The sequence below is a fragment of the Phycodurus eques genome, chromosome 6 (genome assembly GCF_024500275.1).
Source record: "Phycodurus eques isolate BA_2022a chromosome 6, UOR_Pequ_1.1, whole genome shotgun sequence".
Taxonomy (NCBI): Eukaryota; Metazoa; Chordata; class Actinopteri; order Syngnathiformes; family Syngnathidae; genus Phycodurus; species Phycodurus eques.
The window spans coordinates 18,193,476-18,221,287 of record NC_084530.1 but is presented as its reverse complement, the minus strand read 5'-3'; the positions used below and the strand labels follow the sequence as shown (position 1 = coordinate 18,221,287).

At 40.1% G+C, this 27,812-nt stretch overlaps 1 protein-coding gene across 5 annotated transcripts in view; it reads left to right on the top strand.

The window, feature by feature from the left end:
* The window catches only part of LOC133404340 (collagen alpha-1(XI) chain-like), a 48,076-nt gene that overhangs the window by 2,001 nt on the left and 18,263 nt on the right, over positions 1–27,812 (top strand). For 2 of the 5 annotated variants that reach the window (XM_061680127.1, XM_061680124.1), the window contains exons 2-27: positions 8,250–8,417; positions 8,500–8,591; positions 10,366–10,487; positions 11,690–11,852; positions 12,600–12,728; positions 15,675–15,794; positions 15,880–16,011; positions 17,229–17,276; positions 18,468–18,509; positions 18,594–18,656; positions 18,733–18,807; positions 19,660–19,740; positions 22,433–22,489; positions 22,604–22,657; positions 22,724–22,777; positions 22,865–22,918; positions 22,984–23,037; positions 24,603–24,656; positions 24,736–24,780; positions 26,096–26,149; positions 26,220–26,264; positions 26,338–26,391; positions 26,475–26,519; positions 26,604–26,657; positions 26,859–26,903; positions 26,985–27,038. In XM_061680127.1, coding sequence (XP_061536111.1) covers positions 8,250–8,417; positions 8,500–8,591; positions 10,366–10,487; positions 11,690–11,852; positions 12,600–12,728; positions 15,675–15,794; positions 15,880–16,011; positions 17,229–17,276; positions 18,468–18,509; positions 18,594–18,656; positions 18,733–18,807; positions 19,660–19,740; positions 22,433–22,489; positions 22,604–22,657; positions 22,724–22,777; positions 22,865–22,918; positions 22,984–23,037; positions 24,603–24,656; positions 24,736–24,780; positions 26,096–26,149; positions 26,220–26,264; positions 26,338–26,391; positions 26,475–26,519; positions 26,604–26,657; positions 26,859–26,903; positions 26,985–27,038 — 1,958 coding nt within the window. Of the gene's footprint in view, positions 1–5,147; positions 5,221–8,249; positions 8,418–8,476; positions 8,592–10,365; positions 10,488–11,689; positions 11,853–12,599; positions 12,729–15,674; positions 15,795–15,879; positions 16,012–17,228; positions 17,277–18,467; positions 18,510–18,593; positions 18,657–18,732; positions 18,808–19,659; positions 19,741–22,432; positions 22,490–22,603; positions 22,658–22,723; positions 22,778–22,864; positions 22,919–22,983; positions 23,038–24,602; positions 24,657–24,735; positions 24,781–26,095; positions 26,150–26,219; positions 26,265–26,337; positions 26,392–26,474; positions 26,520–26,603; positions 26,658–26,858; positions 26,904–26,984; positions 27,039–27,812 lie in introns of those variants that run through there. The other 3 variants (XM_061680126.1, XM_061680123.1, XM_061680125.1) reach the window with 2 other exon arrangements.

Below are 27,812 nucleotides of genomic sequence, written 5' to 3'. Positions count from 1 at the left end.
TGCTCACACAGTTGTTCACAACGTCCTCCTCCAAAGTCATCCTTGCTTGTGAACAACTGAGCCTTTCGGGGATGCTCCTTTATACCCATCATGACATTCATTTGTTTCCAATTAACCTGTTCACCTGTGGAATGTTCCAAACGTGTGTTTTCTGAGCATTCCTCTACCTACCCAATTTTTTGTTGCCCCTGCCCCAGCTTTTTTGGAATGTGTTGCAGGCATCAAATTAAAATTGAGAGAATATTTGCAACAACAAAAAAACAATACCGTTCATCAGTTCGAACATTAAATACATTGTCTTTGTCGTGTAGTCTGTTGAATATGGGTTGAAAAGAATTTCCAGATCATTGTATTCTGTTTTTATTTACATTTTACACAATGTCCCAACTGAATTGGAATTGGGGTTTGTAGAACCAAAAAATATTCAGATTTGGACATTGACATGCTCTGTCCTTTGCGGGATGCCTGTCACCACCTCCACTCAGAGGCCCTCAAGGAGGTGTTAAACTATACCTCCCCGCAATCTTGTGTGCAGAGGTGCTCATTATTGTGTTCCAAATACATCTACAAATGTCACTGTCTTGTTTTAATGACCTTCAATGAGCAAAAATGACCCACTTGTTGCAAGGCAGGGTTGGCGGAGCTGAATAATAACTGCCCTTGCTCAATGGACAAAAGTTGCTATGAACGCTATGCCACTTGTTGCTGGGCAGATTTGATGCGATTTGACCTTAACTGTCCCAAACGCCGATGGGGGGAAGTGACCAAACCTGGAAAATGGGATACCTGCGGTCCTGTGTATGCTACGCTAGAACGCATGACTGGTTTGATGATTATTTTATGATTATATTATGATTATTTTGAAGCTGAACTTGCTAAAATGTTGTTCTCTTTATGACTGGTGTCTTCGCACAAAAGTTTAATACATCTTTGGTGGCTCGGTGGGGACAACTTGTGTACAAAAAAAAAAAAAGAAGAAAAAAGGCTGTAGACGTTTAAAGTATCCACGGGTGCCATTAACCCAAGCGAGGAGGAAATGATTTTACCGGTTTTGCCGAATGCGTAAGTAGGTTGCACATATACCTGATTCAAAAAATGGCCAAGGTCACTTGTTGCTAGGCAGATTATATTGGGCTCAATCGGAACAGGCCAATGGGCCAATGAAAGACATTGCCACCTGTTGCTAAGAAGATTTCATAGTGCTTGAATCGCAACAGCCCGTAGGCCAATAAAATAATTTTGCCACGTGTTGCTAGACAGAGCTCATAGGGTTCAAACCTTAACTGCCTCATTGGCCAAGGTAAAACATGCCCTCTTTCTGCAAGGCATAATTCGTGGGGCTCAGTGATAACTGCCCCATCGACCAATGAAACAAAGTGCCGTGCGCCACTTGTTGCTAGGTCAAGCAATACATATTCATTTTCGTAAATGTAGACCAAATTTTATACAGAAAGATAAAAATCAGTTCCCTTTGGTTAGGTCATCGCTCCAAATGCAGAATGGCCACTACACACGTTAAGTTAGATAAAAGACATATAGTCTGGTAGGCGGCTTTTTTATGCAGTGTGGAGTGAAACTTGTTCAAGTGTCTTATTATTATCAATATTATTACTATTATGATTGTGGAGTGCTGGATACTCACTGCACATTTACTAGACACACGTCATCTATGTGTTTGGACTTGTTCTTCCACACCTGCTTGCACTGTGCGCCTTGCTGCATATTTGAACCCGTATCGCTGCTTCAGACTCCACTCAACTGTGTGAGTGCTGCACATTTCTTATTGGTCTTAGTGTTGTTATACTCTAATTACATTTAACGCCACTGCTGACCCTGACTCAACAAAAGGAAACGCCTGTAAATAAAAACAAGCATGTCTTACCCAATGTCATTTTTTGTATAAATGCGGGTTCCCCAGATGGCAAGAATTATTTTCCAAATTATGTCGTTTTTTTGAGGACGATACAATTTTTCAAGGCTCCCGGCTTCGGTAACCTTCGGGAACACTTCGGAAACATCGGCGCAAAGCTGGAAGTGGTTCTTTTTGTTTTTGCAAGATCGCATGTGATCATGTGAGATTTCAAGATTGGTGGTGAAACAGAATCTTTATGTGTGTGGTGTTGTGTGTTGATATCGTCGGAGTGCACCACACACAATGTGACCAAAACTGCTATCTGCTGGATTTTGTTTATCTTCATCATGTGGGGTCTGTCACAGATCTTTTAAGATTAGAAAAGTTTTTATGTGTGTACCAGGGTTTAGGTACACCCCAGATTCAACACCAAAATTTTGCCTTTACTGTCACAGAGCTATTCATTTAACACATTTATAGTTTACCTTATTTTTATACACATTTTGTTGTAATTGTAATGTTCACAGGTATTTTATTTCAATTTTTATGTCTTTATTTTTTTTTTTTTAATACCAACATCAGTTTTAGGGAGGGCGGTCACATGTAACTAAAACACTGCTGCATATCATCACTGTCATATAAAGCATGTCCAAACTTAGTTTTGTTTCTTGTTTTAGTCAACTACTTTTCTTTGTATTTTTGGATTAAAAATAAAGACCCAGAGCTATTATTCATAGAGGGGTCAAATGTAAACCGCCATATGGGTCAGTGAAAAACTCCACTCGTTGCTAGGCAGAGTTCACAGAGCTCAAATCTAAACTGCCTGTGCACAGATAAAAATCTTGGCCACTAGTTGCTAGTCAGAGTTTAAAGGGCTATACCTAAGTGCCCCGAGGTTCCTATGAAAAGATTTACCACATGTTGCTAGACAGGGTACATATACAGTTGGACTCAAATCACAACTTTGTTGTCAGGCAGAATTCCTAGGCCTCACATCACAAAATGCTCCAGTGGCCAATGAAAAACATGTCTACTTGTCCTTAGGTAGAATGCATAGGGCTCAAACATAATTGCCCCACAAACCTATGAGAAATTGGCCGCTTGTTGCCTGGGAGAATTTAAAGGGCTCAAACTGGGGGCAGGGCGCAAACTTAATAGGAACCCTTACACCTGGACAGCATGTCCTCATAAAACTAGAATTCCACCTGTCAATCATTCCTGGGAGGACAAACACGACTTTATGTGTTGTAAATAATGCATGCGACCGGTCAAATGTGGCCTGGGGTCTTAGCGTGCTAACTTGTAGCCGCGAGCGTGAACTCGCTTAAGTATTTCCGCTCTTCTGGTTTCCTGAAACTGATCGTTAATAAAATTTGTCATTCCTGTTATACAAGTGTAAAATAAGTTCATCATTCTTCACATTTACACTTAAAAACTTCGTGTCCTCGGAGGTGATCCTCGTCGCTGACAATGAGCCATTTTGTTGCTGTTGTTTTTTTAGGGAAGAAGCTAAACATTAAATTTTTCCTTGATATCTGAAATACACAAAACATGTATTTTAAGTCCTAAAAACTATGTATTTTTAATTTATCCATAATAAAAAGAAAGTTCATCTGTTGTTTTTTGAATAAAACCTAAATATTTAGCGATTTTGATTTTGTGTTTTTGTTTTAGCCTGGACTACAAAGAAAAATCTGTTATTTTCAAATAAAAACTGCAAAAGTAACCATTAAAAAAATCCCAAATATTAGTTTTTTTGTTACCCAAATACAAAGAAAAGAAAGGTTATTGTTTATTATCATTACACCAGTACAGCCATGTGATTTTTGTCAGTCTCATCTCAATATCTAAAATCCTTATTTTTCTAATGAGCAAAGGAAGAAGTTAACCACAGTTAATGGTAAAACATAAAAACAAATCACACACAGAGTTTCTCCTTTGACACTGGCTGAAGTCTTGCAGTTCCAGGTGCAAAATTAGCCTCACATTTTCCTGAATATTTTTGTTGGATTCAGAATTTGTATGGCGTCATTTGTGGTTTGCGATGAGCTGTTTGCTACTTTGTTTTGATAGCAGTTATGGTAACACGTGTTATGATTGGCCCCCTGCAAATGTATATTATTTTGTTGTTTGTTTACTTTAAAAGATTTTTTTTTTTTTTTTTAACAATTAAAACACATTTAAAAAGAATATTTGAAAGCAAGGGTGGTTTCTTTTAAATTTGTTTTATGTTTAGTTTGACAGTACACCTCAACTGGGAGTGTCAACAGTTTGAAGCAAGCACACTTGGGAACTTTTTGAAGAACTGGTCATGATCTGCCAAACCAACTGCTTGTTTTTGTGAAGTTCGCTGCCACTATCTAGGGCTCGTAACTCAAATTTTTGCTCACAACGTATCGAATTGGCCGAGCGACGACTTGTATCTTGAAAAATTCACAAGTCGGATCACTCGTAAATTGAGGCACGAGTGTATAAGAAACACTGGCACACACCGGACAGTGTGACCTCGGAGGAATGCACTCCTCGCTCTTTGTTCTCGACGTGACGCATTAGAGAGAAAAAACTGGAACTCAGGAAGACGCACGTTTAACCCCGCTGATTCGCAAACATGTTGACTTTGAAGTGCCTTTGATTCTGTAGCGAGGCCTGGGATCAACTGGGATTACATTGATGCTAATGCTAATGAGCTGGCCACTTTATTGAGCGTGCGTGTCTGTGTGTGCGCGTGTGTGTGTGCACATGGATGCGTGGGTGCGTGTCAACAGGAGAGATTCTTAACTGTGTTTGAGCTTTTTGTTGTTGTTGTTTTTGTTGTTTGTCTATGCTCTTTAGACATGCTAATCAAATCCGACATGTCTGTCACGTCAGACACGTAATGACAGTTTTGTGTCGTGAAGCGGGGTGCCTCCCCTAAACTTTATTACATTCTTTCCCTGAGCTCACGTGATGACACACTAATCACAAACACACACATTACCGCACGCGCGCAAAACAACAAAGACACCTGCTGAGCCACACACGCACACACACATAAACACATTGGCACACATCTGCTTTCCAGATAGTTGTTGTTTCCTGTTAAATGAGATCGAAAGTGTACAAAAGTATTGAGAGATGTGTAGAAAGCCAAAAGACGTCAACTGCAGAGGGTTTGGAATGATTGACGGATTTTCTCGCAACCGCTCCTCAGGCAATGCAGGTGCAAGTCTCCTACACGTGTGCGTGTGTGAGTGTGTTGCCACCTTATGCTCCATTGGAGCACAGGGTTGTGACTGTTGGTTAGCTCAGCAGGCTCCAGCAGTTTTATCGAAATATGGCCGGATGTGCGTTATTCTTCGGTGACCAGATGGCCTCTTTTCCCCTGACAGGTATTTGTCTTCATATATAGTCAGGGGTGGACTGGGACAAAAAAATCGGCCCTGGCATTTTTGGCTTCGACTAACACCTCATAATTAGCAGAGTACAACCAAATAGTTGTTCATGTATGTGTTCCCTGAAGGAATGTATTTTACGAATATCCCAAACGCAACTCTAATTATTGTGGTGAGGTGTATACTGTATATGCAGTATATATATGTAGTCTCTCACATCTCTCTTCACAACTGTTACCGCAAAGGCCTCGCTGGTCTTGACAGGAAGTGAGCGAGAAATTATCACAATTTATGAAAGCGTAAGTTGAAAACTTGGTAAAAAAAAAAAAAAAAAAAAAAAAAAAACCCCCGCACAAACCTGCTAATTCTGCTAATTTCTTTGTTGACTTGTTCAACCTGTCACAGTAGGGCTGGAGGCTTCAGCAGCCCCTCCAACGAACATATCTGTGATTTTGGCACATTTTACATTACCTGAGATGATATTCTTCAATTTCTTTGCAATCTTTGTGTTTTTCATTCTCCATGTTACTTTCACTACGTTGTCGCTCATTTCTCCACACGACTGGGAAACTAGCAGCATGTGTGACACGGGACAGATTTCATACTCTATACTGATTGGCTCAGTCTGTATTGAAGTTGGACCAAAGGGCCACGCCCTCTATGTTACAGGGAGGGAGGGAGGAAGCTTTCTTTCTGCAGGTATATCCTGATTGGTTCAGTTACTGCCTGTATTATACATGGCCCATTGGGCCACCTCCTCCAAATTGTAGGCCAGTCTCTTGGGAAAAATGGGGGGAAAAAAAAAAAAAATCAGCATGGAATCGGCTCCAGAGACACCAGCCCACCGGACAAGTGCCTGGTGTGCCCGACAGACAGTCCACCACTGTATATAGTTGAAACCAGAAGTATAAAAAGACACATGCACTTTTTTTTTCACTGTCTGACATGAAATCAGACTAAACCTTTCCTGATTTAGATCAATTAGAATTAAAATGATCTATATTTGCTCAATACCAGAATAATGAGAGAATGATTTTGAGACATTTTTTCATCACTTTCTTCAAAGTCAGAAGTGAACATACATGAATTTCAATGCCTTGAAATTGTACGACGTGGGTCAAACATTTTGAATATCCTTCCACAAACTTCTCGCGATACTTGTCAGGAATTTTGACCCATTCCTCCTGACAGAACTGCTCTAACTGAGTCAAGTTTGAAGGCCTGCCCTTAAATCCTCAGGAGGATTGAGATCAGGGCTTTGTGACGGCCACTCCAAAACATGAACTTTGTTATCCTTAATCTACATGGCAGTCATGACAGGCAGTCTTAGTGATTGGTCGGTTACATCACGGGCATAGATGTTGTGTATTTCGGCTGTTAAACAAATTTAAGTTTAAGTTAAACAATGATTTTGTTTTCTTTCTATCAGGGGTTGAACGGATTAGTCGACAAGTTGACTTTACTACTCTGCAACGACGTTTAAAAGTTGAAGTCATCAAACTGCTAATCACGTGTTGATTAGCAGTTAATCAACATATGGCCGTACTATGCTACAAGCATGTGGAAATATTTGACCAAAAATTAGACCAGCAGGACTGTCACATACAAAAGACGCAAGTCCATTCTTAAATACAATAAAAGCGAAAGTGAGAAGAGAAATGCTTCATTTTTTTGGAGCCTGGCCTGTCCTCATACAACACGCTAAGCTATGGAAGACAAGATGAGACCAGTTGGTTTCTTGAAGAGAAACATGCTCACAACTCCCACTAATTACAACAGCTACAGAGTAAATATTTTGCTGTTTTGTTTCTATCCAAACATAGCCCTTTTTGTTGTTTTTTGTTTAGCCACAGCTAGTTTATCCTAGCCTAGTTTTAGGTGATGAACCAGACAACAAACATTTCAACACAGGCTTCTTAGCCAGTAAAGTAACAACAAAAGCAAATTAAATAGTCACCACATAAAGTAAGAATTACAAACATGCACACACACAAAGACAATACATCTGGCATACTTTAACAAGACATGAATGTGTGTGTGTGTGTGTATATATATATATATATATATATATACATATATATATATATGTATATATATATATATATATGACAGCTTTACTTAATGCTCAGAAATTATGCGTGATGATCCAGACCAGTCGAGACATGTCCTCCACTTATTCGCTCCTCTCTCTCTCCCTTTTCATGATTTCCCCTGTACTGCACATGTGCATGGATGCCGCTCATTTCTGCTCTAGCTTTGTCCAACAAATCTCTCTTTCTCGTGGTTTTGTGTGAATTCCATTGTATTTGTTTATTTGGTGTTACAAACATCACAGAAAGTCTGAAGCGTTTAAAGCACCAAACGTAGTTGTTTTACTAAATTGCAAAGAAATGTTGAGCGTTTCATCTAAACATAAGAGAGAATATCGTATTCACCAAACCTAATGTTTTTCCCTCCACATCAAAGAAAATTTAGAGTACAACACACCTAGTGTAGTTGTTTTTCTTAACATCAAAGACAATTTCAAGACGTCAACGAAATCATAGACGTGCTTTTGTGAGAATCACCTTATGTGAAGTTTTCAACGAAAAATTATTTTTCAACGAAACCAAACATCCTTCTCACAGTTCTGAGGACCCGGGTTCAAAGCCCGTCCTCGCCTGTGTTGAGTTTGCATGTTCTCCCCGTGCCTGCGTGGGTTTTCTTCGGGTAATCCGGTTTCCTGCCACATCCCAAAAACATGCATGAGGAACTTGCCTGTAGGCGTGAACGTGAATGCAAATGGTTGTTTGTATGTGCCCTGCAACTGGCTGGCGACCAGTTCAGGGTGTACCCCGCCTCTCACCCGAAGATAGCTGGGATAGGCTGCAGCACTCCCGCGACCCTAGTGAGGATAAGCTGTACGGAAAATGGATGGCTGGATAAACGATTATTTAAAATCTTCAATTTAGCACCACGTTGTCCTCTGTCTTGAACAAAGCTAATGTTGAGTTGTCCTTCTCTTTCTCGGTCTTGTCTTTTGGCAGCCAGTCTCATCGACGTATTGAAGGTTCTGGAGCTTTCCGAGGACATGGAGGGCGTGTCCCTGGAGGCCGGACTGTGCACCAGCAGGATGGGCCGAGAGGATCCAGACCTCTCCCTCAAGATCAACAAGAAGATCCAACTGAGCGCTCCCACCAAGCAGCTTTTCCCTGGTAAAATAAAGTCCTACCAGTGGGGTGTCCACCAGAACATTCTTGACAAATGACCTCAGTTTTCATGTGTTCCTCGGCTCAGATTCTCCATTCCCAGAAGACTTCTCACTGATGACCACAGTTCGAGCTATGAAGGGCTCACAGGTCTTTCTGCTGTCCCTGTATGACCCTCAGGTTTGTGTCACAAAGTGTTTCCCTTCATACAATGCACCTGCAACCCTAATGAGGATAAGTGTGATAGAAAATGGATGTACTGTATAATGTATTGAGAACCTTGGTCAGTCGGTCAGATGTAAAAGTGGGTAGGTTGGTAAAGTTGTTTGGTAGGTACAAAGGTACGGAAGGTATTTCATTTCAAAAATCTCCTGGTATGCTGAAGCATTCCGACTTACTTTCACTGGAACAAAGGGGCCAATATTTCAGACAATTCCATGATCCCAACTTTGTGGGAACAGTTTGGGGACAGTCCCTTCCTGTTCCAACATAACATGACATGACTGGCCTGCAGATTCCTGACCTCTGGATGAATTAGTGTGGAAACTGAGAACCGAGCTTTCTCCGCCAACGTCAGTGTGTGACCTCATAAATGTGCTTCTGGAAGAATGGTCAAAAATTCCCATCAACACACTCCTAAACCTTGTGGAAAGCCTGCCTAGTAGAGTTGAAGCTGTAATAGCTGCAAGGGTGGGCCGATGTCATATTAAAGCCTGTGGATTAAGAATGGGCTGTAATTCAAATTCATATGCGAGTCAGGGCAGGTGAGAGAATGCTTTTGTCAGTTCGTGTATGTAGGAAAGGTAGGTAGGATGTAAAAATGAGTAGGTATACAGTAGACGTACGGTTAGGCACCTGTGGATTCACCTATTTGTGGATTTTTTGCCCCCAAATCGTTTCAATATTTTTTCAAATATTATTCTTTCTTTTCTTTTTCTTTTTTTTTTGGGGGGGGAAACCAACCTTATTGGCTTTTTATTTCAATGCAGTTACAAAGGGATTTTCGTTATTTGCGGTCTGGTCCGGTCTCTATCCCCCCGCGGATAGGTCCATTGTATACTTGAGGTATTTAGGTTTGCCATAAAGCTCAGAATGTAGTTCAGGTTCATCCTTTTTCCACTGATCATCCTTTTCTCATTAAAGTATACAAAAAGAGGTCACTTTAGATTGACATTTGGGATATAGGAGGGCCCCAGTTTTAGTTCTCTTGTTACAGTCTATACTGCATGTTGTGTCAAACATTTTGGCAAACGGTAATCTCTCCACTAAATAAAATATCACCGCCAAAATTCTGTAATAGTGCAAACGGTTTACCACGACAGAAAAAGAATAAGAGCGTGGAAAGTACAAATAAAGGAGACGACAGAGCTGTTGTAAAAGAGCACACAACAAGCGCTGATATTCTTCACCCAAAAATGTCATGCCTAAAATATTGTAAATAGTGTAAAACCGTTTGGCATGACGTGAAATAAACACTAAATGGTAAAAAAGGGTGCAAAGTTAGTGGCGCTGTTGTTGTTTTTGTTGCTGTACACTGACACTCAATATCCAACCTGACTGTGTTAGAGTGATGCTGCAAACAGGAATGATCCGCACTGCCCATAGATAGGTGGCTGAGCTTGTGGCATCATATTAGAAATATCTGAGGTTGCAGTTGCTTCCACATGTGCATCAAGTAATTGCGCAAACGCTGTGAATACTTATCGGAGCGATTTCTTAGTTTTTTATTTGTAATGAATTCCCCCCCAAGAAAATACAAAAACCAAACACTTTTTCACATTGTTATTATGGGGTCCTGTGTAGAATTTTGAGGGAAACACTGGATTTACTCCATTTGGAATAAAACTGTAACATCAAAAAATGAAGAAAGCAGTGTGAATGCTTTCTGCATGCTCTTTATGCTCATAGTGAGTCAACAGTTTTGTCTTGAACTTTTTTGATGTTGTTGTCACAGGGTACACAACAATTGGGTTTAGAGATCGGACGTTCTCCCGTGTTTCTGTACGAAGACCACGATGGTCAGCCCACCCCAGAACTCTACCCTACTTTTAGGAGAATCAATCTGGCGGATGGCAAGTAGGTAACACACCAACATGCAAATCACCTGGTAGACAATTCCCCTCTTTTCTTCCCATGTGGCCTAACATCAAAGACAACTTTAAAGGTCTCGTATTTTGCCTAATGTTTTTCTAGTATTTGGGATGTAATACTGTCTCTACGCCACCTCAGTGAACGTGACTTATGAATTAAAATCGTCCACGCATTCCTGAGTTCCAGACATGTTTTGCCGGGAGGCCTAAAACAAAGTCATTCAAACTTCCCGAGCTTATCTATGTCACTAGTTCCCTTTCTACTCCCGAGCCAGGGCTGTCATAACAAATACGTGTGTTCTCACAAGTGGGTCTTTTAAATGGAGGTAGCCAATCAGAGGAAAGGAGGCTGTCTTAGACAAATATGGACAAAGCGGATATCAAACCGGGTCAAACAGAAGAAACTGTCAGAGGGGCCTTTTCTGGACACTCGTATGACAAAACCGAGGTGTTTTATTTAAATGGAATTGAATAAAGAATAACGATCAACGAACGCGAGGCACAAGTTTTCATAAACGATGAAGACAATTTCAAACATGTAACTTACATATTTTCATGAACATCAAAGACAGTTTAGTCTTCAACAAACGTAATGTGTTTCTTAACACATTAAAGACACATGTGTAAACAAAGACAATCTCGTCTCCAAGAACCTATTGCATTTTTTGTAAACCTCAAAGACTTGATTTATTAGTCTTCTACAAGTCTAACATACGTGTTTTCGTCAACACAGACAATTTAAAGAGTACGACCTTTGGTAACATATGCGGTGTCATAAACATCAAAGGCAATTTGGACTTGTCAATGAAGCTATATTGTGTTTTGGGAAACCAAATACGTATTTAGTTCAACAAAACTAATGTAGGTTTTTTTGTAAATAGAAAATATAATTTAGTCTACAACACATCTAACATATATATTTTCATAAACATCAAATATTATTAAGTCTTTAACAAACTTAAGTGATTTTGAACACATCAAAGAGAATGTTATAAGCAAAAGGAATGTAGTCTCAAAAGAACCTAATGCGTGTTTTTTGTAAACTTCAGACAATTTAGTCTTCAGCGAGGCCACCATACGTGTTTTCGTTGACATCAAAGGCAATTTATTGTCGTCATTGAACTTAACGTCCGCGTCTTTGTACCGTCATGTTTGCTGAGTTTACCGCGCTGCCTCTGCTTCCACCAGGTGGCACCGAGTGGCCTACAGTGTGAAGGGCCAGCGGGTCACACTCTACTTGGACTGCATCAAGCTGGAGACCTTGGAACTGCTGCGGGGACCCCAACCGCACGTCAGCACCGACGGCGTCACCGTGTTTGGAACTCGTCTGTTGGACCAAGACGTCTTTGAGGTTGGCTAGCTAGAATCCCTAAACCAGGGCTGTCCAAACTCCAGCCCAGGGGCATTTGTGGACTGCTGCAGCTCGTATTTTAATGGAGTGCAGCGCGGTCTAAAAAAAGTTTTGATTCTAAAAAAGTAACGATAATAATTGTCAAAAAAATGCTTTAGTTGTTTTAGTTATTTTTTCAATAATTTACCTTGATTTACGAGTTTAATTCGTTCCATGACCACCTTATAACTTAATTTACTCACATCAAATCAAAAATCCCCATTGTAATGAATTGAAATACCATAAATTCGTTCCAGCCACCAAAAAGCTTGTGTTTTTGTGTGATTTTAATGAAGAAAAATAACAATTGTATTGTGTAAAAATATAATACAGCAAAATAAAAAAATTATGTAAAGAAATAAAGTGGTTTTATGAAGTGCAATTACTTTTGGGAGAAGTCGAAAGTCATAGCAACTGGAGTTTTGTATGCATGCCTTTAAGGGGAGTGGACAAGTGAGTGACATCAGGAACAAGGCCCGTTAGTTTCTGTGTGAGCGTGAGTTGTAGCCTACAGCAGCTCCTTGCAAGTGTTCTAATTTTGTATTTGTGTTTTACTGTTCTGTGTGAGAAAATCTAAAAATCTCAATAAAAACCTCTGCCTGTTGAGCAATAATAAACAAAATAATCATTGTTTATGTTTGGTTTAGAAAAAAACCTCTGTATTGAAGTAAAAATGTCAACAATTTATGTATTTTTTTTACTCCACAGGGTGACATCCAGCAACTTCTGCTGGTGGGTGACCCAGCGGCGGCCGAGACGTACTGCAGGGATTTCATTCCGGATTGCGACACCGCGTTGCCTTACGACAGCATCCTGGTGGACATCCCGGCCGACGAGGTGAGCCCCCTGCGCACCCCCACTCCAGGTGGCCTGCCATGTGACAGGTGTTGGATGTTATAAATCCCTATACAATTATTATTATGGTATAGTATTTATGGACCGCAAGATATTTGCTCTGAGGTCTTAAACCCACTAAATAAACCCACTCTGCCTGCACCAAAGTCAGGCGAATGTACCACTACACCATCAGTGATAATATCAGTAATAATAATAATAATAATATCCTTTTTCTGAACACTGTACTGTAATAACTTTCAAATTGTAATCCTAACCTTTCTTTGCTGATTGGCATGGAGAAGTCACAAGGTTGCACAGAAAAAAAGGAAGGCTCAAAGGCCACAGTACTGTATTTTAAAATCATCTAATAAAACATTGGTAAAGTTGAAAATGCCACAGAAGTGTTTATAATTATAATTTTTGTATTATTATTTTATCTTGCAGAAAAGTCACCATTGACTTTCATTTTACTTTTCCTGGTGGTATAAAAAAAACACATTTATTTTTCCACTTGTCCATGTCAGACTGCTTTAGTTCCAAAGACTACAAATGTTTTCCCCCCCGTCCGCTGTGTGATTTACGATTTACTGGCTGTGGGCTCAAAAGCGCTGCAGGATGTCTTTTTTTTCTTTTGAGGATTTATTGCGGTCACTCCAGATTCTACTGATGAAAGAGAACAGTCCAAAATGAAAGGAAAACAGTGAAGGATATGCAGCTTTTCTTCACTTCACTTCTTTAAACCAATTTAAAAAAATGCTCCTATTTTGCGGTCTTCTTCCCGATGTATTTTGTCCAAATAATCTTGATTCCGTCTTGTAACCATGTAGACCTAAATAAACTGAAAACGAATACGTAACATTTTATTTGTCTGACGTTACGTGACATCACGACGGATCCGTGGAGCTGCTATGATGAGCGATGTCTTTTTTGTCCAATGGCCCGTCGACAATCACTGAAAAAAAACAGCCGGTGTGTGCAAAACAATGACGAGATTTAAACAGAAACCCAAGTTACAGCGAGAGGAGTAACACGTCCCGCTGTGCGGTACATCTTCAGTGAGTTTTAAAAACAAGAATTGGGTGTCCAAGTTGTATCTTATCCACCCAGGATAAAAACAAGTACAAGTAACTCAGTGAAGATCGAGGAGAATTTGTGAAAATTGAAGTGCTGTGGACACTTTCCGGATCCACTGTCCCTACCCATTTTAACATCCGACTTACACAATGATAATAAATTTGCTGAGATCTTAAAAAAACCTTTAGTCACTTTGTCATTATGGGGTGTTGTGTGAAGAATTTAGAGGGAATAAATCCATTCAATCTATTTTGGAATAAGGCTGTAAGAGTCGATATCACTACGAAATGCCTTTGGTGTTCTCATCAGAATCAAATTCCTCATGAAAATGTCTCAGAATCATGAAACTCTGAGCTCTTATTATAAGTCTCCAAACAGTTGCACACAAATGTTTTTCCTTCATCTTGTGTTTTTCTTTTCCATTGGATGTATGGGATTTTGGTTTGTCCCACACACTGCTCTGCTAACTAACTACAGCGTGTGCAATAAGCAGTTAACTGAAAAGAAATGTAACACATTTAAACGTTTTTATTGCAGCATGTTATTTGATAGAATGCGTCTCATTCTATCAAATAACCTGTTGTGGACAATTAAACTATGTAGAACATGTATTGAACATTTTGCACATGTCCTTTCAATTGTTGTCCACCCTGTCATTATGGGGTAACTGGCCCTTTAAGAAACCTCCTGATGTTTTCAGTGACATTACGACTGGCATTTCGTATTGCGAAGTGAAGGTCCACCAAGTGCTCATTAACTGCTAACAGCCAAATACAGTATGACCACCCTGGCAGTCAACCCTTTCAGCAAGCATACATATTTTTCTGTTTGCATTCACATTGTCCGCTAGCAGTTAATTTATGAAAACAAGTGTGGGAACTTGACCAATAAGCATTTGTAAAAGCGTAACATCTACTGTACTTAATACAATGGATATGAATTTCAGTAGAAATGCTTAACTTTTTGGGGTGAAATTGGGAAGTCTGAGGCACCTTATGGAGATATTGATTATAAAAATGTGGAAAAGGGGAAGCGATACCTTCCGGATGGACTGTAAATTATACAAAAATACATTGGTATAGACTGAGGGACACACATGGGGCGCTATTTTCGTAGATGGCGCAGGTAAGTGTAAAAGGTCGTGCATGTTGATTTTTCTGCAAGTGCAGGGCTCACTGCACGTTTGCCAATTTGGCAGAGCAGTCGGCGCCAAGATGGGCATACCGGCACAACGACGGCATGTCCTTTGACATCCGCCTCGTGCATGTGACAATTTGGTGACTGAAAGTGAATCTAAACTTACTCTTACTCACACACCGTGTCCAACTTTTGCCGCAAGCTAGACTGCTGGTCTAACACAATTTAAGTGGCGTTAATCAAGGTATAGGCAGACAGATAAGTAAGCTCCACAGATGTGTCTGACATATTTCATTCATAAATATGCGAACAGTGTGCGTCGAACCCTCTGAATCATTGTGGTGAAGTTTAGATCATCAGCCCGTGGAGGTCTGCTTGCAGTTCCTTACAAACGTACTTTACACGCTTCGACCTCCTGGACTCAAATCAGCAGATCAGTTTGTTCTTCCGCCATTTCAAAGATTATCAGTGTGCCACTCACGTGCCACATTTAAAGGGAACGAGAGGAGCTGCTTCGACTGGACAAGATTGAAGTTGGTTGCGAACATGCCAACACCAGCGCAGACGTCCCACTTTTAAATGCGCTTCCTTCCGTAGGAAATATTAACAAGACCCGGTCCAACCCGTCTCCTCCCGGAGGTTTGCCAGGCGCAGCGCTGGATTTACAACGGTCAAGAAAATAGAGCCAATGAAGTCAAAATGGACTTTGAAGTTCATCTCCTTTGTGGTCTTCAGGTGGACGTAGCACCAAAGAAACATGTGGTGGAGGAGTTGGACGAGTACGACTTCAGCGACCTCTACCAGGACGTCTCCGTCTCCACAGTGACGGCTGGGCCCAACGTCACCGAGTACGAGGTGAGGTTAACGTCCGTTGCTATTTCCCGCATTTTTATTTTTATTTTTTTTGCCAGTCGCCTCTCACCTCTCGTTCGCCGGACAGATTTTCGAGTACGAGGACTACGACAACTTCACAGACAGCTACCAGGTGAACGAGTACGAATACGAGGAGGAGGAAGTGGACGAACATTACAGGCCGGCTGAGAGGGAAGGGGGATATGGTCTGGACACGCAGGTATCAACCCAAACCGCCCACATTATTAGGAACACACCGCATTCTATATAAAAAACATCTGCCCTCACAAAAAAAAAGGTAGACCATATGGGTGGGGCAAATTAGCGTTATCGCGATGTATCTCATTGTTTTCTTTTACTTTACTGCATCAATACACAAGCGTCAAATATCGGTGATGTAAGATGACACAGATGTGACAAAATATCCATACCATGATGAATCACATCATTGATTCTTATAACACCAAGCATCAATTATTCAGTGGTGATAGACAATATGGGTGGGATGTCAAATATCGAGTATTAAATATCAAGTGTCAAAGATCTTTGGTTTTGAGACGATATGGATGGAACAAGATATCAATATGATGTATCGCATTGTTTTCTCTTATGGTAATGTATGGATACACAAGTTGTTAAATATCAGTGGTGGTAGACGATGCAGATGGGTGCGACAAAACATCAATATTCCAATGTATCAGATGGTTTTCGCTTACGATACTGTATTTATTGATAGGTGTCAAACATAGATACAGGTGGCACTGAATTTTGATAACTCATGTCATTTTGTCTTACAAAACTGTCTAGCTACACAACGATCAATGATCACTGGTGGTAGATGATACACTTCGCACAAAATAAATCAATATCGTGATGTATCGTATCATTTTCTCCTACGATACTGTATCAATACATAAACTTTCAAGTATCATTTTTTCTTATAGTACTGTAGTGATACACAAGTAACAAATACTTCTTTTACAATACTGTCATTTATTACTGCACAAGCGTCAAGTATCGATTGTGGTAGATGATATATGATGTTATGTATAGTTCTATTGTAGGGTTTCCTCTTACTGTATCACAACAACCTACTGTAGGTGACCAATATCAGTTACAGTATATAGACAATACGGGTGTGACAAAATACCGATATCGTTTTTTCCTACAGTACTGTATCAAGACACAAGCATAACATATCAGAGGTGAAAGACGATACGGGTGGGGCATTGTATCAATATTGTGACGTATAATTTTCTCTTACCATACGTACTGTATGACTTTCACTATCATGCTTTGTATCTAAATGGCCAATGAACATGATCAGTTGTCGCATTATCGTGATATTTTTGCCAACCATGGCAAGGTGTCAGGCTGTTGAGGCGAATGTTCGTGACCAACATATTGTTCATGTTGTTGTCTTCCACTTCCTGCCAGTATGTTCCAGAGAAAGGAGAAAAAGGGGAGCCGGCCCTTTTGGGAGTGGTAAGAAAACTCATTTTAAAGACTACAACTGTGTTCGGAATCATTTAGTCATTCCCTACTCCGTAATCACTATATAGGAATTGTTATATAGTCTGTTGACTCATCAGTCAAATGAAAAATAGTTTTGGAATGCTACTCGGGCGTCGTTAATTCTGTCATTGTTGTTGCATAATTACAAAGTACAGGATCAATATCAGAAGGTGGACCTTCCGTGAAAAAATAATGAACAAATAAAGCACTTCTTTGCGGGGGATACTGACCGAGCACTGCCACAAATGGCGTATGACCACTGTGACTGGCTAACGTGTGAAAAGAGGTGGCTCTTGGCGTTATTGCATGAATCTACAGGTTTCACATTACATAATATATTGTTCCTCTCCAAATTCTGATTAGGTGTGACTCGTTTTTGCGAAGTTTTGTGTGTTTTTGGCATGAGTGGCTGCGTATTATTAGTAATACAGTTAAAATGAGAGAAAATGTGTCCCTAAGTTTTCTGCATGCACCCCAAATTTTAAGTTAAAATAAAAAATAGTTTGTTCAACTATTGTTCCATTTGTTTCAAAAAGGGGTACGTTATTAAAAGTGAAGACACTTTGTAGTTTGTAATTTTGGTGCAGATTTTACCAGGAAACATGACATAGACAGTTTTAGATAGTAGTAGATAATAGAAGAAAACATGACTTGCTTAAGCGGGCCACCTAAATTGATGCGGCGGACCACATCGGGCCCCCATGCCTCGAGTTTGACACCGGTGATATAGGGGCTAAACGAAACTTTGAACAGCACTATGAAATGGCCAACTCACTGTACAGGTGCATCTCACTAAATTACAATGAAAAAACTAAATGTATTTTTGCAGTTCAATTCAAAAACTCATATCCAGTATTATATAGACCCACGACACACAATATAATGCATTTATGATTTCATTTGTTATTATTTTTGATGATTTTAGCTTACAGCTAACGAAAACCCACATTTATTCATCTCCAAGAAATTAGAATGTTACATAAGAAACAGTCAAAAAGATATTATGAATTTCACTTTTGGAATTGAAATTCTGAAATACAATGAACTCTCCTACAGTATTTCAATTTATTGGGATGCACCTGTATAAGACCTTTTGGAGACACAGCCTCAAATAAAGTTTGAATAGTCACATTTGTAACAATTTGTTTGTTGTGGTTTCAGGGCACACGATTTGTGGGTCCTTACGGGCCTCTGGGACCGCAGGTTGGTGCCTTACAGGACAAAAAACATATCACTCACCAACGTGAGGATCCATATTTGTCATGTTTGTGTGTGTGTTGGGTGTAGGGACCGGCTGGCCCTCCCGGAATCACGGGGCCGGTGGGACCTCGGGGAGACCTCGGAGAACTGGTCAGGGTTGTCCTCTGTTTGTTGTCAAAGTGACGCAGCTCGCTCCGAATCGGTCTAATCTATGTGGGCTTCTTAGGGACCCCCAGGACTGCCGGGCCTGAACGGAGTTGACGGGATACCGGGACCCCCAGGAAACATAATGCTCTTACCGGTAATGTGGGGAAAAAAAGGAAAATGTCTCATTGTTCTGAGTATTTCCGTCCATCCATCCATCGATTTTCTTTACCGCTTATCCTCAGTAGGGTCGCGGGATGCTGGAGCCTATTGTTCTGAGTATTTCTTGTGCTTATTTAAAAATCCTCGATTTAAAGCGTGGGCATTACATTAGATACAGGATATGTAAAAAGCTATGTGGCCCTTCGCATAGTCACAAGGCCTCGGTCTTAAGTCTGTTTATGTGTGCAGCGGAAATGTTTCTTCAATCTAAATTTGACTGCATTTGTGTGTGTGTAGTGGAACTATTTTGTTTTCATTTATTCAATTTCAAACACTATCCCAGATACATTAAATACAGGATATGTACAAAGCTATGTGCCCCTCCGCATAGTCACAAGGCCGCGGTCTTGAGTCTGTTTATGTGTGCAGTGGAAATGTTTGTTTTTGTTCCACTTCCAAACTCCAAAACTAACTCAGATAAATGCAGTTCCTGGATAAAGCTATGCAGCCAGCCACACAGTCACAAGTGTCTGTTTATTTGTGCTGTGTAAATGTTGCTTTTTAAATTCAAAACTTAGTCACTAGGGCGGTGCCTTAAGTCTATTTCTGTGTATAATGGAAATGTTGTTTTTTAATGATGTTTCCACAGCTAACCAACGTAAATTTTGTTTACGGATACTATGTCAGAGTCTTGAATCTAGTTAGGTGTGCAGTGCAAATGTTTTGGTTTTGTTCTATTTCCCAAAAACAAAAAGTACCCCAGACAAACGCAAGGTCCTGGATAAAGCTATGTGTTCCTCCACATTTCCACTAGGGCGGAACCTTCAGTCTCTGTTTGTGTGTACAGTTCCGGGCGGGCGGCGGCCAAAAATCGGCAACCTTTTCTGCACAGGAAGCTCAAGCCCAGGCCATCCTGCAGCAGACCAAGGTAAATGAACGTCTCACGCGGAATAAATTCAACCAAATCAACAGATGTTTGTGTTACTCGTGTCATATATTCCCTTGTCTTCCGTTTACATATTTGGGCTTTGCTGAACTCATACACTGTACAATACATTCAATACCTCATTACATAATACCTCTAAACTCAACTTCATTTTACCATAAGAAAATTCCCATTAAATATAGAATATCTCTGAGAGTTATTTATCTTTCCCACAAACGTATACACGATACACTCACACAGTTTGTCGCACGATCACTTACTGTATAACAATTGTACACTTATCATCAATATGTCACACAAAACTTTTGTTTTATGGAATGTAAATGGCATTCGTTCACAGGCAAAAATAATTAAATGGCACAATAACTGACCCAGAAGGCTGATACATAATTGTTCAGGCAACTCTATTTAACAGATCATACACATTAGTTAATATATATGCCCCTAATAATGATGATCCAGCTTTTATTCATGTACTTTTTTCCCATCTGACCAATTTGTACGCTAATTCAACAATTATTATAGTTGGAGACATTAATATAGCACTTAATCCAACCGGAGACTGCTTAAATAAATAAAAAAATACCGAACAGTCGCAATCTTCTCGAATATTAGATCAATATATGCATGATTTTGGACTCGCCGACATATGGAGACTAAATAAATCTTACAAAAAGGAATACGATTTGTTTTCTTCAGTACACCGCCCCTTCTCTAGAATTGACTACTTTCTTACAAATAACTCAGCTGCTCAAAACACTTCCAAAATACATCCAGCAATAATCAACAATCACACCCCAATTTCTCTCTGCCTCAAACTTGAATCAAACATGATACTTTCTCCAACCTGACGCTTTATGACTTCTCGACTGAAAGATCCAGAGTTCGATAGATTTGTAAAGAATGAATGGAAATATTTTCGAGATTTGGATGATTCCACAAGTATATCTCCATCCTTACTTTGGGAAGCAGGGAAAGCTGTAATTAGAGGCAAAATCAATCCATACTCTTCCTCCAAGAAAAAACAGGACCAAGAAGTAGAAAGCGAATTGAAGATGAAAATCAAAAAACGTACGGAAGCATATGCAATAAATCTGACGAACCTACTTAGGAACCAACTTTGTAATGATGAACAACAACTTGATAGCATATTATCAAAAAGAACAGAGTTCCTACTACAACAGCTAAGCTACACTAATTTTTAGCACAATAATGAACCAGGACAATTTCTCACAAAACAACTTGTACGTAACATAGAAAACATACCAATTACAATTATACAAGATTTAAATGTCAAATTTACTCAATCACCTTAGGAAATAAATGATATATTCTACAACTACTACAGTAACTTATATTCATCTCCCAATAAGCGGAATCAAAATGACATTAAAACGTTTTCTCAATAACCTAACCATTACCCAATTAACTTCAGAAAGTAAGAAGTCTTTAGACGCCCCATTAACCCTCACAGAATTGCATATGGCCTTAAACGATATGCCACCGGGTAGCGCTTTAGGCAACAACAGATTTTCTGCAGAGTTTTAGAAAAAATGTTGGTCTATACTATTTTGCAAAACGGAGACAGAGATAAAAGATAAAGGCCTAATTAGAAGCCATATGAATACAGATGCAATAAAAATACTACTAAAACCAGGGAAAGACCCCACCCACCAAGCTAATAACTGACTGCTGTCACTAATTAGTACACATATCAAAATCCACCAATAATGTCAGGCGACTGATAAACCTAATCAGTACGTCTCAGTGTAATAATCTAAAAGCAGTTGTCTTGTCTCTAGATGCAGAAAAAGCTTCTGACAAAGTTAACTGGTCTTTTCTTTTTACAATACTTCACAAATGTGGTTTTGGTGACTCGTTTATTCACTGGATCGCAACACCATACAACTCCCCCAAAGCAACTGTCACCACAGATGGGATCACATCACAAAGTTACACTTTACAAAGAGGAACTAGACAAGGATGCCCACTTTCACCCCTGCTATTCGCACCATTTATCGAACCACTCGCAATAGCGATACAGCAGAACACAGTATTAAAGGTATATGCTCTCCTGTGCGAGAACACAAAGTCAATCAATATGCAAACAGGATGCCGCCCCTATTCCTACAGCGAAAGTCAAATATCTAGGCATCAAAACTTGCAGTTAAATAGTCCAAATCACGTTCATTTACTGGGGGGAAAAAAAATCTGTGATGATTTAACATGTTGGAACAGCCTACCTATCTCACTTCATAGGTGTATAGCTACGGTAAAAATGAAAACATAACCTCAAATTAACTATTTATTTTCAACAATCCCCTTCAAACCCACGTTAAAGTGGTTCCAAATGCTAGCCTGCCATTTTAAAGTTTTACTCTAAAAATAAGAAAAATTGAATTAGTCTATCCACCCTTCCGAAATGTCCCCTAAAACCCTTTTCTGTGATATATATATATATATAAATATATATACATAAAAGATAATTAACAAAAATGATTAAAACCTAAACAGAGGTGAAAAAACTGCAAAACTGTTCCAGCACAAAAGGCATACAGATCCACCATTCAGCATGGCCATGCACCTGAACAGGACAGGTTTAAAAAAATAAAAATAAAAAATAAAAAAAAGCGAGATGTTACCTATTTAAATCATGTCGTACTTCTTTTTCTAGTTGTCTATGAAAGGTCCTCCTGGTCCACTTGGCCTTAGAGGACGACCTGGTCCACTTGTGAGTTTTTTTTTAACACACACACATGCAGACGCACGCACACAAAGACACATATAGTAAATACACACATAAACAGACACAATATATTATACACTATTGTTTTGTGTCTTCCAGGGCATACCGGGTCCATCCGGTTTGAAGGGCAGCAATGGGGAACTGGGACCACCTGTAAGTAAAAGCTGGTTGTCACTGTATGACACACTCCTTTCATCTCAACACCATGCCCCCCCTTAGGGTTCACCCGGAGCCCCAGGAATCCCAGGCCAGAACGGACGCCCTGGAAAAAGGGTGTGATTTTATTTGTTTATTTTTTTACCCCCAAGTTTAGAAGTGAGTGAAGCACGGAGGCTAAAGTTTTTTTGGGGTGTTGTCCAGGGACGAGCGGGGACGGACGGTGGGCGAGGTGACATCGGAGAGACGGGTGTAAAGGTGAAGACCACTCACAACACGACCGCATGTCAGAAATGTCATCCTAAAACAGCTTTTCCTCCCAGGGGGACAGAGGCTTTGAGGGCCTGCCTGGTCTGCCTGGAAACAAGGGAAATAAAGTAAGTATGACAAACTCCTACTCGGGAATTCCCCCAATGGAGCCCCCTAGAAATAGACAAAAATCCGCCTCAGACACTGGTTTCATGGTCAACAGGAAATTCGGTGGGTATGTCTATCATAACAGGACAAAACAAAAAGTCTCAAGGACCCATGTTCTAAATTGAACATTAAGTCTGCCATTTTGCTTTTAAGCAGCTATTTCAGGGTGAATTCCAGGGCTTGAAAGTTAGATTTATTTTTTTATTTTGTATTTTTTTTACCCGAAACCAGTTTCACTGGCCAACACAAAATTGGGGGACATGTTTATCAGGACAGAGGCACAAAAAAAGTCTCAAAGACCCACCCATGACTGATACTGGACAGGCGGTCGGTCATTTTGGTCTGAGGCAGCTATTTCTGGTGGATCTTAACTGAGACAAACTCCTATTCAAGCGCCCGTGAACATTAGAAACAAATTTGTCCCTGACACCAGTTTTATGACTATCATAACAGGATGCACGCAAAAGTCTAAAGGACCTATGCTCCAAATTGAACAAGAAGTCTGACATTTTGATTCAAAGCAACCATTTTGGGCAAATTAAGTCAGTAAGACCCGTGAGACAGTTGGGAGAAAATTCCCCCTGACAGTTTCACTGATTGACATGAAATTGAGTGGACATGTTTATCATAACAGGGTGCATAAAAAAGTCACAAAGACCAATCACTGATATTGAACAGGAAGCTGGTCATTTTGTTTCAAAGCAGCCATTTCAGGCGAATTCCAGAGCTCAGACTTTGACAAACGTCTACAAGGCAATTCAGCCAATTTAGCCTGCTGAAAAATTTATAAAAAATAAAAAAATAAAAAAATCACCGAGCGGCACAAAATTGGGTAGACATGTCAATCTATCATAACGGGGTGTATGAAAATGTCTTGAAGTCAGACCCATGCCCAAAATCAAAGTAGAAGTCGACCATTCTGGTCTGAAGCAGCAATTTCAGGTGGATTCTAAGTTTGACAAACTCATACATGGAAGTCACCTAATCAAGGCCCCTGTAAAAGTTAGATTTTTTCTTCCCCTCCACACATTTCCCCAAGTGGCACGAAATTGGGTGCACATATATATCATTGCGGAACGCACAGAAATGTCTCCAGGACCCATGCCCAAAATTCGACAATAAGTTGATCATTTTGGTTCAGAGCAGCAATTTTATTTTTTTATAGTTATCAAACAAGTGAGTGACATGCTGTATCTGGAGTTTTTTCTCTCACTCCAAATAGCTCAGGATAAAGCTACGTGTGTGCATACTCAGTTAAATCCCTCCAAAATTCAACAATCACATACCTTTCGTCTGCTCCAAGGTAAGCAATGTACTCATACGAGCTGTAAAATAATGTGTCGCTGCTATTATCTAAAAATACTAACGTCATGCTACTAACACGAGGCCTAGTTAATTGCTAGCAAAAAAGCAGCACTTACCAAAGCACATGAAGAGTCCCAAAGATGAATTAAGCGTGGCATCTTGTTGTGAAAGAATTTGAAAGGCTTGATTGAACTGGCCGCCATTGTACGTGTTTCCTCAGGGCGAGAGGGGAAAGCCGGGGCCCCATGGTCCTGCTGGAGAGCTGGGAGAAAAGGTAAAAATTGTAGTATTGTGTGAGATTTTGTGTGTCTTGGTGTTGTTGTTTTTGACGTCGTTGTTGTTGTCGTGCGCAGGGTTCTGAGGGCCCGCCGGGACCTAGAGGACAACCTGGTGATGCTGTGAGTGTTCACACACATTGAAAGGGTTTCACACTTGTTTCACACCAAAGTCTGGGGCTATTTTCCACTGAAAACGGGTTGCTTTGACCTGTTCTGTTACTCAAAGTGTCCAATGCAGATGCATTACTTTCATTAGTGCAATTTTAAAGTCACATGCAGACAGCTGCCCTGGCATTTGTATGACAGGGGTGGGGTACACCTTGGACTGGTCACTAATCAATCATATAGACCACCGGTGGTGAAACCTTTGAGATGCCGGGTCGTGACTTAAACATGTTAATTTCGTTTATTTTATTACAGAAAATGTAATATTTAATGGCACTTTTCGATCAAAGCAAGGAGAACAGCACAATTATATGCGCTGCCAACTTCCGCATTCAGCAAAACAGGTGAAAGCACTTCCCTCTGACACAGGTAAATGGCGGAACTAGGGACAAAGCACCCGTAGGAACCTTACACATCTGCAATGGCTTTTGTTTAACACAATTTATCACCACAGAGCCATCAAAGATGACAATATGCGACGTTTAGGCTTTGTTTGTGTTTACGTATATCATATCATATTTATATAAATAAATGATATACTGTACGTGTTCCACTTTTGTCCCAAGACACCAACCATAAAGATGTTTTTTTCATTTAGCAAATTCGGCTTCAGACCATCATGTCATCAACCCGTATTTATGCTCGTTAGCATAGCATACACACGATGTCCGCTAACCTGTTTCCCGGATTTGATCATGTGACGTTCTGCACAAAGCGGATTGTGCCACAAGACCTTTCGAATCACAGACCCCACTGAAAACACAATACGATTCGCGCAAATGCAAAACATGTCGCAGGGAGCACGGAGGCAAGTGTCAACGTTAGCCTACGAGCTACTGCTACTTTGTCTGGCTGAAAGATGAGTAAAAATGTGCTTGGTTAGTTTTTGGAGGCACAAACAGTTAAGAAAAGCAAATAGTTAGTGTCGTTCTTAACATTACCCTGGCAAACGTCTGAAACCATGCTACATGCATGCTATGACACCTACAGAACTTACGTGAAACAGTAATGATGGTGGATAAAAATTGTATTGAATTGAAGGGCATCACTTATTGTGCCAAATATTTTTATTCGACTTGAAAGTGGGTTTTTGAGATTAATCAATTACAGAACCTCAAATTAATTTTATTTATATATATATTACTTTTGATAAGGTATAGGTCAGTACTAGTCTTTTTTTTTTTTTGCACAAGAATGTGGGTGACAAAGAGGGTGACAGGGCTCTTTACTTTTGAAGCATTAACAAGTGTAAAAATGGTGTGTGTTGCAGGGTTCAAGAGGTATGAACGGCCCCCGAGGTCGTCAGGGACCTCCAGGACAGTCAGTGAGTGTGAACGTTTCCAAAACACACGCACGCATGCACACTTTTAAATACCTATCTCTTCTCCTCGCAGGGAATTCGGGGAATCGATGGCGTTCAAGGTTCAAAGGGCAACTTTGTGAGTATTTGGCTTCATTATTTAGTCTGATATGGAGGGATGATTCCATGGTTTGCATGTTTGTGTATTTGAGGGGGTCCCGGGGGACATCGGAGCACCAGGACAGCAAGGCAACCTTGGAATTCAGGTGCAAGCACACTAAAAATAATAGCGGAATCACCTCAAAAATTCAGAATGTTAAAAAAATTTGTTTTTTTGTATCTCCCTCAGGGCTTTCCTGGTCCTCAGGGATTAGTCGGGCTACCTGGAGAGAAGGTAAAAGAGAGAAAAAGATGGAAGAATTTTAGAACTTTTGTCATTCGGAGGACTGTCAACTTTTTTTTTTTTTTTTTTTGACAGGGGCCACAAGGGAAGAAAGGGATGCAGGGCTTACCTGGAAATGACGGACCTCCCGTAAGATCATCTCTAAAAAAAAAAAAACAAGAAAAAACACAGCAGTATATAAAGTCCTACAGACTGATACATTTTTGGGGGTTATGGACACACTTGTTTATTTACTGCTTGGTGGAAACAGTATCTTTCCCAGACTGATAACCATTAACTGACACATTAGCATGTCATATTAGCAATATTAGCACATGTTCTCGCCAACAGGGTCATCCTGGACGGGAAGGTACTCCCGGTGAAAAAGGTTTACCGGTACGATTAATGCATTTGTTTGTTTATTCATTGGCCAGGCTAGCAAAATGTTATGCTAAAATGTGTGATTTTTTATTACAGGGTCCCGTGGGAGTGCAGGGGCCTGTCGGATACCCGGGACAACGAGGAGTCAAGGTTTGTCTGTGTTTTCAGGCTTCTTGAGAATTTTTTGTGGGTCTACTCATGATAGACATGTCTACCAAACTTGAGTTTGCTAAAGGAAACAAGCTTCAGGGGCTGAATTTTGAAGACAATCTAGGACAAGTTTGTGTTTTAAGGCTAAAATATTTATTTCAATGTTAAACAGCAGACTTCCTGTGTGTTTTTTCAGCAAGGCTTCTTGTGACTTTTCTGGGTCAACTTATGATAGGCCTGTCTACCAAATTTCATGTTGATAAAGGAAACTGTCTTTCGGGGCTTATTTTTTTTCAAAGACAGGTTTGTCTTAAGGAAATGGCAAAGAGGGCCTAAAATATCCACTTTGAGCGTAAGAAGCAGACTTTGTGTGTTTTTGGGCATGGCTTCTTGAGACTTTTTTGTAGGTCTACTTACGATAGAAAAGTCTACCAAATTTCATGTTGCTAAAGGAAACTGGCTTTGAGGGCTGAGTTTTTCTAGGACAAGTTCGTCTTTGAAGGAAATGGCCAAAATGAGCCCAAAATGGCTGCTTCAAACCAACAAGGCAGTCTTCCTGTGTTTTTTTAGGACAATATATGACAAATTTGTCTTTGAAGGAAATGGCCAAAATGAGCCTTAAATGGCTGCTTTGAGCTGAAATGGCAGACTTCCCGTGTGTTTTTGGGCATGGCTTCATAAAACTTTTTTGTGGTTCTACTTACGATAGAAAAGTCTACCAAATTTCATGTTGCTAAAGGAAACTGGCTTTGAGGGCTGAGTTTTTCTAGGACA